General features: G+C 41.8%; 1 protein-coding gene across 1 annotated transcript; it reads left to right on the top strand.

Moving 5' to 3' along the window:
• Positions 1–3,856: 3,856 nt before the first annotated feature.
• On the top strand, positions 3,857–13,517 carry gusb (glucuronidase, beta). The gene is made up of 12 exons (XM_064352236.1): positions 3,857–4,150; positions 5,586–5,771; positions 6,610–6,791; positions 7,216–7,358; positions 7,499–7,686; positions 7,886–8,038; positions 8,565–8,743; positions 8,978–9,124; positions 9,773–9,857; positions 10,417–10,593; positions 10,873–11,008; positions 11,717–13,517. The coding sequence occupies exons 1-12, from the start codon at positions 3,935–3,937 to the stop codon at positions 11,863–11,865; spliced, it is 1,941 nt and encodes a 646-aa protein (XP_064208306.1). The 5' UTR covers positions 3,857–3,934; the 3' UTR covers positions 11,866–13,517.
• Positions 13,518–13,647: the final 130 nt, after the last annotated feature.

Below are 13,647 nucleotides of genomic sequence, written 5' to 3' on the forward strand. Positions count from 1 at the left end.
CAGTCCAATTTGCACTGGTGTAGAATCTAGCTACTTTGGACACAATGCCTTTTCAATGAAAAACATGAGGCATACACAATGAGTAAGTGAGGCTATACAAACCCTGGACTGTAGTTTTACTTCAGTCAATAAAATGCTATCCAATAAATCACTTTTGATGGGACATCATAGATAAGTCATAAACAATTAGCATTATAGCAGATATAAGTTGCCAAATATGCCCTGGTAACAGAAATCACCTTTAGAGAGGTGCCGGTAGACATATGAAAAAGCAATGCCTGATCTAAGACTGTCCCAATGAAATAGCTAAACAGCTTTGCTGTTCACATTCAGAAAAATATCATATGTTACTTACTTGAGAGGATGGCAGGCAACATTGATCTCCTAAAGGGAACCAAGTACACACTCAATGCTCAAGTGATCCCTTCCGTTCAGCTACATTGTACATTTGAACCAAATTTAAAAGACTCCAGCGAGCTCCAACAGAAGCACGTATGAGATACCACACAGCCTACCTTGTGTGCACAGTGCACATTGCCAAGGGAGATCCACATCCAAATCCAGATGTTCAATCCCACGGGACGGGACCCTACTGTTCTAATATTTCTATTTCTGTTACATCTATCTCTCTTGAATTCCCCTTTTTTATGTGGAGATTTTCTGGAGGGTCAACCCTGTGTGTAGAGCCGGGGGCTCTGCAGCAGCTAAACCCCCGCCCCAGCCTCTGTTTGGGCTTGGTGCCTTGATGAGGGGGCCCCTGGTACTGACATGTTACACAAACTTTTCCTGGCCTTGGGTAACTCTGGTTTCGTTCATTTCTCCTACCCATCACTGTCACCCTATTCCTAGCCCCCCTTCGCTGCCTATCCCTGGTGCGCGTTGTAAATTTCAACACCCAAACCTGGTACATTGTACATATGGCACTTTTAGTGAAATTCACTTCATAGAACAAAAGCGGAATCAGCTCCCCAGCAAAAAGGACAAAAGTATCAGACACTTCTAAAAACTTAAATCCGACATCTGTTCAGAACAGGAAACCCATCTCACATAGGCAGAGGAGTTTTGGAAACTCACAGTTAAGTGGACTGCCCAGGCTTACCATGCTACTTACAACTGCAACAAAAAAAAATGGTGTCGCCTTTCTAATCAGTAAAAACACACCGTAATCCCATAAAACAATCATTACTGATTTGATGGGCAGTTGTTTCATAAATGATGGCAGCACTGCCACCAAAGATGACATGAAAGCAGCAAATGTTTGAAGTCTAAAACGGACTCCTGCATTCCTCCATACACATTTCTCATCAGACCTGTCCAATTTTCCCAACTCTCACACGATCCTGACTGGTGACTTTAATAGAGTCCTTAACCCATATTTAGACCACTCAATCCTAGCTTCAACATATAAACCCCATCACTCCTCATCCATAATCAAACAATACATGTCAGATTATGGACTGAAAGATATCTGGAGACTTCACAAAGTGAATAACAGGCAATATCATATCATAAATCATGCTTGGTTATAGATTTCTTTTTGTCAGTAATTCCATTACACATAGAATACAGATCCAGCCATTCATTACATTCTAAAGCCACACCATGCGTGCGCTGAACTCACATTCATAGAATCATCACTGCAAAAGTAGTGATGAGAGGAAAAATAATTGCCTTCTCTTCACAAAAAGATAAAAGAAACAATAATAGAAAACAACCTGTAAAAGGAGGTGAAGACATTGGACCTCTTGGCCTAATGACTCAATTCTAAAAGAACTAGGCTACTAAGGGCCAAACATGAACTGAACAACATATCAATAAAGAAACAGAATTTGCCCTCATAAGACTACAACAGCAATACGTTGATATTGAAACAAGACTGGAAAAATACTACCAAATATATTAAAACACCTCCCCCTCTTCGCACCTGCACTTCCAGAACACGTCTCCTGTCTGTTCTGGCCCCACGATGGTGGAATGACCTCCCTGTGGAGGTCAGAACAGCTGAGACTGTGACCCATTTCAAACGACGACTGAAGACCCACCTCTTCAGGCTGCACCTCTCCCCATCCCTCCCTTCCCCCCCTGTAAATGACTAAACTTAGGGTTGTAACTAGGCAGCTGTTTAATAGGTGACTTAGTTGATGCGCCAGTCTTAATGACTACTTGTATTTTTATTTATTTTTATTTTTCCATAGATTGCGTTGTTGCCGTTCTTGTTGTTAGTGTTAATCAGTTTAACCACCAGGGTCCAGGTTGAACTATGCGGTTGTTCCCTGTACTTGGACTTCTATCTAGGGGTTTCGTCATACTTGTTCCTGGTTATGGTTATACACTTTGTTGTACGTCGCTCTGGATAAGAGCGTCTGCCAAATGCCTGTAATGTAATGTAATGTAAAAATGTAAAAACAAGCTACAGAAAATTCATTAATCATGTATAGTGCCATGAAAAAGTATTTGCCCCCATCCTGATTTCCTCTTTTATTGCATATTTGTCACACTGTGCCAAATATGCAATAAGTCTGAAAAGTAAACCCCCTTAGTTACTCAATCAACCAATTACCGAATTTAATTAATAATTAGATTCAGCTGATTTAACACAGCCAGGCTTTATTGTCACCAGCCTTGAATCTAAACCTCACTCACACAGAACCTTACTATCAGAGTTAAGTAGTCACCACAAAGTTCCTGCAAGCACACTATTCCACAATCAAGGGAAATAAGAGGACATCAGGAAGGAGTCAAATACTTTTTCATAGCACTGTATGTTCTAGAGACACCTGGCAACACATCCCAAAACCCAATTTAACTTAACAACACATGCACGTTTTTATTCTGACCTTTACATGCCTGATCACAACACCACATTAGAAGATGATAAAGGCTTTTGGAGAAATGTCTCCATACCTAAGCTACTCAAACCCCAATGAAATAACCTAGAAAAGTCACTCTATTCAGAAGAACTTAGAAAAACACTTTCCCACATGTATATCAATAAATTGCCATGAACTGATGGATCTCCATCAGAATTTTACAAACAATTTTGGCCACTTTTTGCACCACTATTTCTTAGAATAATATCTGAAATTATCTCATTCTTCAATGCCTTATCACATGAACACTGTAATTACACTCATGTTGAAACAAAACAAAGACTCCACTCAGTGTTCTAGCTACCACCCATTATCAATTCAGATATAAAAATAATAAGAAACGCCTTTTTTCCATCCAAATGGAATCCATATTGACAAAAGTGAGGCATTCCTTATAAAACATGCAGAGACTATTTAACTTAATACACTTCACTAACCCCTAAATCATTTTGATTTTTGACCAATATTTCATTAACTTGATAAAAAAAATTATACAGCTTTCCTAATGCATCATAATTAACATTTTGTCCAGTACCTCATTGTAGTTGAAATGGTTTTGATTTGTATATATTGATTCTTAATAACCATTATTGGCTAGTGCAACGCTCAAAAATCTGTCGATTCCACTTCATTTGCACGCCAGCTTAGGACATTAAATTAAATCATTTATATCCTCTCACAAAAATATCAATACACGTCATTAATAACCACAAATTAATGGTGAGTCAAGGATCAAGGATTTTAGAAATATGCATCCTGCTGGGGTGTAGGCTAGGAAATGTTTCTGTGGTTCCCCTTAAAACTGTAGACCAAAGCAAACTTTTTTGCTTAGCCCAGTTCCACTCGGCATATTTCCTTTTTCCGATTTTTGTGACCTTACACTAACTGGTCTTGTCCTAGTCCTTATGTCATCTTACAGTAACCGTAATTCTACGCATACGTAAATTTAAAAAACAGACCAGGCTGCTTGCAGATGACACTCAATCATGTGACCTAGGTCGGTTGTCATGTGACTTTTCAAGTTAACTGGCTGTCTTGCTTTGCGGGATTTTGCAAAGGCTGAGATGGAGAAGATGCGAAAGCTAGTATTCGCCAATTTTATTTGCATTTCTACAATATGGAATGTATGTCGCGCATTAGACGGCGGAATTCTTTATCCTCGGGAGTCGATGTCACGGGAAATTAAAGAACTGAATGGATTGTGGAGCTTCAGGGCCGATTTTTCACGGAACAGGAAATTGGGCTTTGAAAAGGCATGGTTCAAGAGTCCCTTGGCACAGGTAACAACCAAGTGCCACTATCGCGACGAAAACTAAAGCATTGAACTGTATTCTCCGTGTCAAGCTACAAACAAGCTAGATAATTTGCTTAGGAGATTTAACGTTAGTTAGCTTGATGACTACTGTATTTTAACCCTGAGTAAATAGGCTAGCTTGCAGAGTACAGTTGGGAAAAGTCCTGACGCATGCATGTTGTAAGTCATGCTCCAGCTACAATGTTACCGTGAATTTAATACGCCTCAACCAATTCCTTCTTTTTATCGTTTACTAGTTAATGTATAAACCAGCGTTATCCCAACGAGTTAGCTTGCCACAGCAACTGGCCCTCTAACCTGCCCCCTCGCTTGTTTAATTGAATGAGAATGTTTATTATTAACCTAGCGCCCTCGTTTATTAAACAACTAGGAAGTAGATCGTGTTAGCATACCAAGAAGCTAACAGTGGCAGATTAGCCTATTCGTGTTGATTTAAAAAAACTAGATTTAAAGCATGTAATGTCCTAAAGTATTGGCAAGAAGGAAATCGCTATTGATTCGTAGATTTCCACTCCTACTTTGTCCTCATATCTGCCTACAAAAGCCACCGACTTCCAAATCAGCCATATAATCTACGGGAAAAAAGGAAACGGTCCTTCTTCCCTAAGAATGTCACTTCACTCATGTTGGGGATCTGTGAGAGCTAACAATGAAATTAATATCTAAAGATGGCATACGTATTTTTTAAAACCTGAAAAGGAAGTGAGTTGTTTGTGCGTTTCAATTAATTGAAGGACATATAATAGACATTCAACTTCCCAGTCTCGTGCAAGTCATGCAAGGTTTACGATTTGGTATTTACAGAACAGCTTGGGATGCATTCAGAAACATCACAACTTTTTGACCAATCTTGTGCAAATGCCCTGGATTTTATTTCTTAAATAGGGCCAACATGTACCACCTTAAGTTTTGTGTCGATACGAACCGTACTCAGGTGTTGTAATGCTTGTGAATATTATACTTGTAAGTAAATGTGTTCAAACTAATAAGCCAAAAAAAAATGTATGCCCATTTTTGTCCTTTCAAACTTAAGAGTTTGTTTCAACTCATTTGCACTTTGGCTTAGGAAGATACGGCATTGCATATTTACGTTATCTATTCAAAAATGTTTTCTTTTTACAATATGTATTGACATTAATTTTACCGAAAACAACTAAATTTACAGTAGTATATTTTCCCACCTGTCGTAATCTATGAAGTTGGTTGCAACTCAGCAGGTTTTGTTTTGTACATTTGTACATGCTGGTCATTTGGTGGTCTGTTAACTAGAGAAACGATTAGTTATATTGCTTTGAATCATTCAAGCTAAAGCGATTCTGCATAGGTTCTCTGTGAAATCACATTATCATTTTGTCACCACTGTAAACTGATTTTCTCTAATCCTTCAATCTCTTATGTAGACAGGTCCTGTGATCGACATGCCTGTGCCTGCCAGCTTCAATGATATCACTCAAGAGCCCCGACTGAGGGACTTCATTGGCTGGGTGTGGTATGAGCGGGAGGTGCTGGTCCCTCCCCGCTGGGTGTCTGATGAGGGCCTGAGAATAGTGCTTAGGGTGGGAAGTGCACACTACTATTCTGTGGTTGTAAGTATTCCATCCTTCTGCCCTGTGCATTGTGGGAAATCCCGGTTTCAGTTGCTGGGCACCATGAAGATCATTATTATTGCTTGTACATTTACTGAACTTGTTAAATCACAAATTGATACAATAGAGGCAAAAAACCATATTGCATTCTTACAGTAGTTTCTACTTATACCTGAATCACCTTTACATCTAAAATCTAAAGAGGTTTTGGTACTCTGTCTTCAGTTCTTCAGCAAAAGGTTAAACAGGTTTTGGGAGTCCACAAAGAGCAAGTGCTGTGTGTCCCTTTCAAAGTTGTTTGCTGAAAGAGCGCATGGGTGTGCTGCTTAAAATCCCTGAAAATGTGGTCAGTCCTTGCATGTGGTCAGTCCTTCTTGAAAAGATGAGGATCAGAGTTTACCGGTAGTGCTCGATTGACCACACTTCCCATTTAAAAAGGGATGATTACAAGCATTACAAAGAAAACTGTGAAAATATGTGGTTTATCAAAGGGTGTGTGAACTTCTGCCTTTCTAATCTCTAGGGATGTGAAATGGTTCTTTTATCTTTAGTTGAAATGCTGTGTTTTAGTTGTTGTTAGATGAAATGGAAAATGAAAAGTGTCTCAAGTTATGTATTATAGCGTCTCTTACGCAGTACTGTAATGCACAGCAGTTAAAACGTAAAACTTCCCCAACCCTTTTCACTTGTGCTTTTTTTTTTTTTTTTGGTGATTAATTAAATAGGCGTGTTCACGGTCAGGTCAAACAAAATTTGCTGCATTTTCTTTAACCGTGTATGATGCACTGGAACCTCACCCCCTGACTGTGACCGTTGCTTTCCCGTCTGATCCTGCCAGTGGGTGAATGGGGAGATGGTCGCTGAGCACGAGGGGGGCCACCTTCCGTTCGAAGCGGATGTCAGCAGCGTGCTCCGAGCTGACCCCACCGTTCCCTGCAGGATCACCGTCGCCGTCAACAACACACTGACCCTGCAAACATTGCCTCCTGGCACCATTCAGCACATGGACGACCTCACAAAGTTAGCATTTTATATTGTGACTCAGCAAATTGTGTCAAGGTCCTTTTTTTTTTTTTTTTTTTTTAAACCCTCTTTAACCCTTCGCTTTCCGAAATGTTAGTAATGTAGGACACTGCAATGTATTCCCTTTTTTTTTGCAGTTACCAGATTTTTCAAACATTGTCAGATAAGATAGTGGATATATGGGTAAAGATCATTGCAGTGCAAATTAGTTTTCTAAGAAACTGAAATGTGATTAATTTTCTTTGTGCTAATCAACAGGTACCCTCTTTAACCCTTTGCCTTATGAAATGTTAGTACTGTAGGATACCGGAATGCATTCAGATTTTTCTTTTTTTTTTTTTTGCGCAGTTGCCAGATTTTGTTGCCGAAATAGTTTTATACAAAACTGTAATGTGATTATATTTTTTGTGCTAATCAACAGGTACCCAGCCAACTATATTGTGCAGAATACAAATTTTGACTTCTTTAATTATGCTGGAATACACCGACCCGTGCTACTATACACTACCCCGAAGGCTTACATTGATGACATCACAGTGGCGACAAGTTTTGCAGATAATATTGGTGAGTGTGTACCCCTGATCCTTAATAATGAAAATACACAGATGTTCTGGAAAGACTCCTGGCTTTTCAGATGGACTACATGGAATGGTCTCCTAGAATCTGACTTTTCAGAGTGCCAATGCTGCCTCCTCCTTTTCCAGGACTAATAAACTACCAGGTGTCTGTCAAGGGCAGTCAGAACCCAGCAGTGAAGGTGATGCTGATGGACAAGGATGGTCATTGCGTGGCCACTGCCAATGGGTCGTCTGGGATTCTCAAAATTGTGGATGTCAATCTGTGGTGGCCCTACCTAATGCATGTGAATCCGGGATACCTGTATTCTCTTGAGGTACACCTGCTTTTGCAGTTGTTAAAATGATACTATATCATGTTAGGTCTGTGTATTACTTGTCTTTCACAACCTTGATGGGATGGTTTGAGGTTGTATACCGTTCCAGAATTTACAATTTTTTTTTTTTTTTAAATTGTGGAATGGTTAATTCTGGCTCTGGAGCAGGATGGATAAGAGTGACATTCCTGTGTTCCAGGTGCAATTGAAGGCAGTGAACGGCAGCTCGCAGTATGAGGATTTCTATACTCTTCCTGTGGGCATCCGCACAGTCCAGGTCACCAAGACTCAGTTCCTCATCAACAACAAGCCCTTCTACTTCCACGGAGTCAACAAGCATGAGGACTCTGATGTGAGTACCAGCAGGGGGCAGCAGTACACAGTTTTTGAGTCCCTGGTCACCTGATTGTCTTCCTCATTGAGTTTCAGTGCCCTACCAATGTGCCAGTCAGCCTTGCTCTTTGTCCCTTTCAGCACTCTAAAGACACAATAAACTAATGCCACTGATAACATTGTTCAATAAATCAATATAATTAATCTGGCAGACATTTTATTCTGTAGAGAAAAAAAAACTTGTAGTTTATAAGTTATAATTTATTTATGAATACCATTACTTTTCTTTAACCAGGCAGGTCAGTGTAAACTCATTTGATTCTCTCACTGTTCATTGGCTCCATAGACCCTTTCATGTCTCATGGTTACCATGGTGCCTCATGCTATTCATGTAAGGGATGATGTCATCAACTGTGTAGGGGATTATTAGGGTAGGCATGTGTACAGAGTGCGTTTTGGCAATTTGACTAGAACACCGGGGTCAACAGTCACACCCACACTCCCCAGGGCGTGAGTGGCCTTTTACGAGCTGCTGTGTTGGGCAGGTTCGAGGGAAGGGCCTGGACTGGCCGCTTATCGTGAAGGACTTCAACCTGCTGAAGTGGCTGGGGGCCAACTCCTTCCGCACGAGCCACTACCCCTACGCCGAGGAGATCATGCAGATGTGCGACCGCCACGGAATCGTGGTCATAGACGAGTGCCCCGGCGTGGGCATCAAAGACATGTGAGGGGGTGCCCGCCCGCCGCGTCGCCGCTTTAGCTTCCGCTAACGGCTAGCAAACAGCCTCTCAGCGCTCACACGCTACCCATGCCAACTGCAGCCATTATATGGATGACCACTGAAAAGGAGAACGGCATCTATATATGTCGCGCTTGTCCTATGACCTGTATTATAATGAAGCTGTCCGGCAGATGTGAGGATGTTGATTTTTTGTGTGTGTGTGTGTGATCCCCTCAGTCGCAGTTTTGGAAATGCTTCTCTTGCCCACCACCTGGTGGTGATGGAGGAGCTCGTGAGGAGGGACAAGAACCACGCCTCTGTGGTCATGTGGTCCGTAGCCAACGAACCTGCTTCTGAGATGCCTCCTGCTGGATTATACTTTAAGTAAGATGGCACATCAGCGTAGGCAAATGTTTATTACGCTTATGCATTGAATGGTAGATACTGCTGTGTGTTATCATTTCTGTCTATGTACTTTACAACATGAATGTAATCTACCATTGAGCAGAACTTTCTTAAGTTGCACTTTCTCAGTCATGTCCTTGAATGCTTATTTTCACTGTGCCTAATGCATGCTGTTATATACCCTTGCCTAGATGTGACATTTTAACATACAGTAACTAAACTACATTTTAACATACAGTAACTAAACTACATAATAGGAGGCCTGGCTTTACTTTCTGTTTGCATACCCGTGTTGTAGATTAGCCCTGTTCGTTTAGCTGTGGTTGATGGTGGAGATATGGAGTGTTGGGTGTGTAGTTGTAGCATGTTGGTGCTGGAATGTGGTTAGGGTAGCCCTGGAAAGATCTTACTGAGGGAGGCGAACAGGTGGCGCAACCAGTTACTTAAGATGGGGGCAGAGCAGCATAAAACCAAGGAATGACACAAGAATTTGATCTTATCAACAACAAAAAAAGCTAATCTTCATTTTATGATCAAGTAAATTAAGAATACACTTCATATGGTTGTGGTTCTCCATTCGGTTCCAGTTCTGTGCTGTTTAATGTGATGAATTCCCTATGTTTTTAGGACGTTGATTACGCACACCAAGTCTCTGGATTCTTCTCGGCCTGTCACCTTCATTACCGATAGCAACTTTGACAGGGATAAAGGGGTGAGAGTGGTATTCTTTTCCATCTGCTGTGAGCCGTACATTTTCATTTGCCTGGCTAAATCGCTGAGTTCCTTCTACAGTGAGTGTACACTGTGCTGTATCTTGGCTGGCAAACTACAACAAACCTGTTCTCTTTGAGCACAAAAATGTGACTCATTCAAAAACAAGCTTCACCAAAGGAAAGGACTTGAGCAGCATTCCAACACGCAAAATGCACTTCCCTGATCCGGTCTGTGCAAGTTTGCACTGCTTCGTTCAGGTTTCCTGCCTCTCATCCCAGTTCCTTGTGTGTAAGCACTGTGTAGTGCTGTGCTATACTTTCGTTCTAACTAAGAGTATCAGCCACATGACCTTGGCCTTTATTATAGATCATTACAGCTTTATCTTGAGATTACACTCTGCCAAATGAGGCTGTATATCGGGAATGTTAGCAATGTAAGTGCAAAATTAGCATTAATGCAGGCTGCAATTTCACAGCCCTCCGGCAACCATAGCTCTGCAGTAGCATCTATTGGATGAGGGGGAGAAAATAACTAGTTTGGTGTTGTTTGCACTCCAGGCTCCCTACGTGGACGTCGTTTGTGTGAACAGCTACTTCTCCTGGTACCATGACCCTGGGCATCTGGAAGTCATTCCCATTCAGCTGAACACCCAGTTTGAGAACTGGTATAGCAAATACCAGAAGCCCATCATTCAGAGCGAATATGGAGCTGATGTTGTTCCAGGGCTCCACACTGTGAGTGCCTGGAAACCTTTCCATCTTTCCTTCATACACTACACATAAGATGCATATGTGATGCACAGCACACAGATATAAAGGATTTTTGAACTGAAGACCCATGCATTTCAAGTCAAATTGTCTTGTTATATTAACATGAATGAATGAAATAAGCAATCATTGGCTTAAAGGCAATTGGTTTTACACGAGAACCTGAGCTAAAACATAAAAACCTAAAGCGTTGACTGGCGATTTAGGTCAGAAAGATGATAAATGCTCAGCTCTTTTTGCCGCCAGGACCCGCCCATGATGTTCACAGAGGAGTACCAGAAAATTGTCCTGGAGAATTATCACCGCGTGTTTGACCAGAAGAGGAAGGAGTATGTCATCGGCGAGCTCATCTGGAACTTTGCCGACTTCATGACGGCGCAAAGTAAGACCGATGTTTCCTCTGAAATTGCCCTAGCAATTCAATCTCATTAAATTGCCGGTGATAAGAAAACGGCTGTTACCAAAAAGTGTGTGTAACAACTTAAAACCAGATTTCACCTCACATAATTAAGTACTGCTTCCGCAATTTCTAAAATGACCACGGCCATTTGAACGTTATGCAATCTTATGTACGCAAATCCTACCCTGGTAATAACAGGAAGGTATTATTGACATTTGTGGACACGCCCCTCTATCCCACAATGCTTTCTCGGGCGTTCCCGGAGCAGGGCGTTGTGCGGTTCGGTCCCGGTATTTAAGGCTGGCGGTGTTGCGCTGTGTTCAGCTGAGACCCAGGCGGCACAGCGGCGGCATTCATAATTACGTGCTGGGCCGGCGACGGCTCCCCGCCGGCGCGCGAGACGGCCATTCACATATTCCTCGAATTACCATAGCGGGATGTCTGCCGTAGTGACAGCCCCAACAGCGTGGCCTCACAGCCCGCCCCAAGGGAGATTTAGGTCACAGCCTGATGAAGCATGAAAAAAAAAAAATATTCATATTAAAAAAAGGCAGGCAGTAGAGGTCAGTGTATTTTATTTTTTTGGCACTTCTCCTTTCACTAGCTAAGAGGAGGACTGGTCTCAGATCCATTAAGCTTCAGTAGTGCACACACGTACGCTCACGAGAGCTGTCGCTTTCTCCCTCGCAGCCATCACTCGGGTCGTGGGGAACAAGAAGGGCATCTTCAGCCGGCAGCGACAGCCGAAAACGGGCGCGTTCATCCTGAGGGAGAGGTACTGGAAGCTGGCGAACGAAACGGGCCTCCTGCCCAGCTGGACGCGGTACCCCTGCCTGTGAGGGCACCGCCACGGCCGCCACGGGCCTACCGCGCTGCCGGAATCAGGAGGGGGACGGGGGACGCACCAGCGCAAGTGCCTTTGAACTCAGTGCCTTATTTCGTCAGACGGGACAAAAGGATGGTGCTCTTATTGATCGACGCGTCATATCCTATGGGTCAAGTTTTTTTGTTTTTTTCCTTCAATCAGAGAACAAGTTGTTTTGCTATAAATGTGAATTTCAGTTTTCATCATTTCACCGCTATCCATATTGTATGTTGTCTAAATGGCAGTTTTGGCTATTTTCATAAGCTTTTGTCTTTCAATGCAGGTTACAATAACAGGTCAACAGCCAGAGCTAAAAAAAGGAACAAAAAAAAAATGGGTTTCAATCCTGTGTGAACGGTGTCTCCCACACTACCCACACTGTTGCGACTGTGTGTGACTTTCCCATAATCCCCCTTGTGTGGCAGGAATTGCAGTGTTATTTTTTTTTTGTTAAAATACCATGGTAGGAAACCAGCCCATGGGCCCTGCCCCAAAAGCACGAGCTGCATTAACTGTCATATTGAAGCAAAGTGCCACCATCACAGCTGCTGAAAATCTTGTCGGAGTCAAACTTTGGGTGGGGCGGGGTGTAAGGGCGAGGGAGGAGAGACGGGTTTAGCTGGGTGTTGTTCTCGTACCACCCACAGTGCTCTCTGACGCTTCTGTAGCCTGCGGCAGTTATCTTCCATTGTGGCATCAGTTCAGGATACCTTAACAGCAAACTCCTAAATCAACAGTAAGCAATTGAGAGAGGAATGTCATAGAATGGTAGATCTTTGGCATTTTTTGGTTTACGTAAAATCAGCAGTGCCTGAATAGCTTGAGCTCACCAAGTCTGATTAGGGGAAAGCAGTTTGTCACACCAGGGATAGATGTTCTACTGTATGTGATTTCCGACTTTAAATATCTCTGACAAATCAGTGTAAAGTTTATGTACAGTAAATTGCAATGTACAGTTACCAGTACCCCAAGACATATGTTGTAAGTTTTGAGTATAACAAACTATAAGGTTTATGTGTGTAAATTTAACCAAGCAGTTTAAGTATAATTTTTTATTGACCTCCATAATGCAGTAAATTGGAAGTCCTTAAGTATAGTTGCCTCTCTCTTACCCCTTGAACCACTATGCCCTCTTATGGAAGAATAAACACTACAGCTCCTTCATCAGCTGGATTGAATAAATGAGGAATGCACATTTAAAATATTTTCCATCCTTGGGATGTTTATACCCGCATGTTTTTATTACAAAAAATGCAGACCTTGTTCATCACACGTAAATGGTTCTTTGATTATTCCCAATATCATTATGATTTATCAGGGAAACTTCCAGAAAGGACAAAATACTTTTAAACAAAGCATTGGGCTGATTGAAATCCATCACCAGAGAAAAAAGGTCTGCTCTCATACCAGTGATTTCTGCAGCCGAATTCTTAGCCAGTGCACTTCCAATACACAAAAATGTGAGGCTATACAACTTGTTTCTATGTCTGCTGGTCATGAATCATAAATCTCAACACTATTCGGGGTAATCTATTCTGGGTTTTTATCTTGATTGCTTGCACATACCAGTATTTCTAGAAAACTGTATTTTTGAAACTCTATTATCAATAAAAATCCTATTGTGTATTTTTCAGCTTGTCTGTGAAATGTTTTTGAAAACTTGTCTTTGAAAGCTTTTTACCCCTTTGACATTATTAGGAACTCGTGTCATCAGTGGTGTGTCATGTATCTGTGTCGGAGTTTGAGGCTTGGCTGC

The sequence above is a fragment of the Anguilla rostrata genome, chromosome 9 (assembly GCF_018555375.3).
Source record: "Anguilla rostrata isolate EN2019 chromosome 9, ASM1855537v3, whole genome shotgun sequence".
In the NCBI taxonomy this organism is placed as follows: domain Eukaryota; kingdom Metazoa; phylum Chordata; class Actinopteri; order Anguilliformes; family Anguillidae; genus Anguilla; species Anguilla rostrata.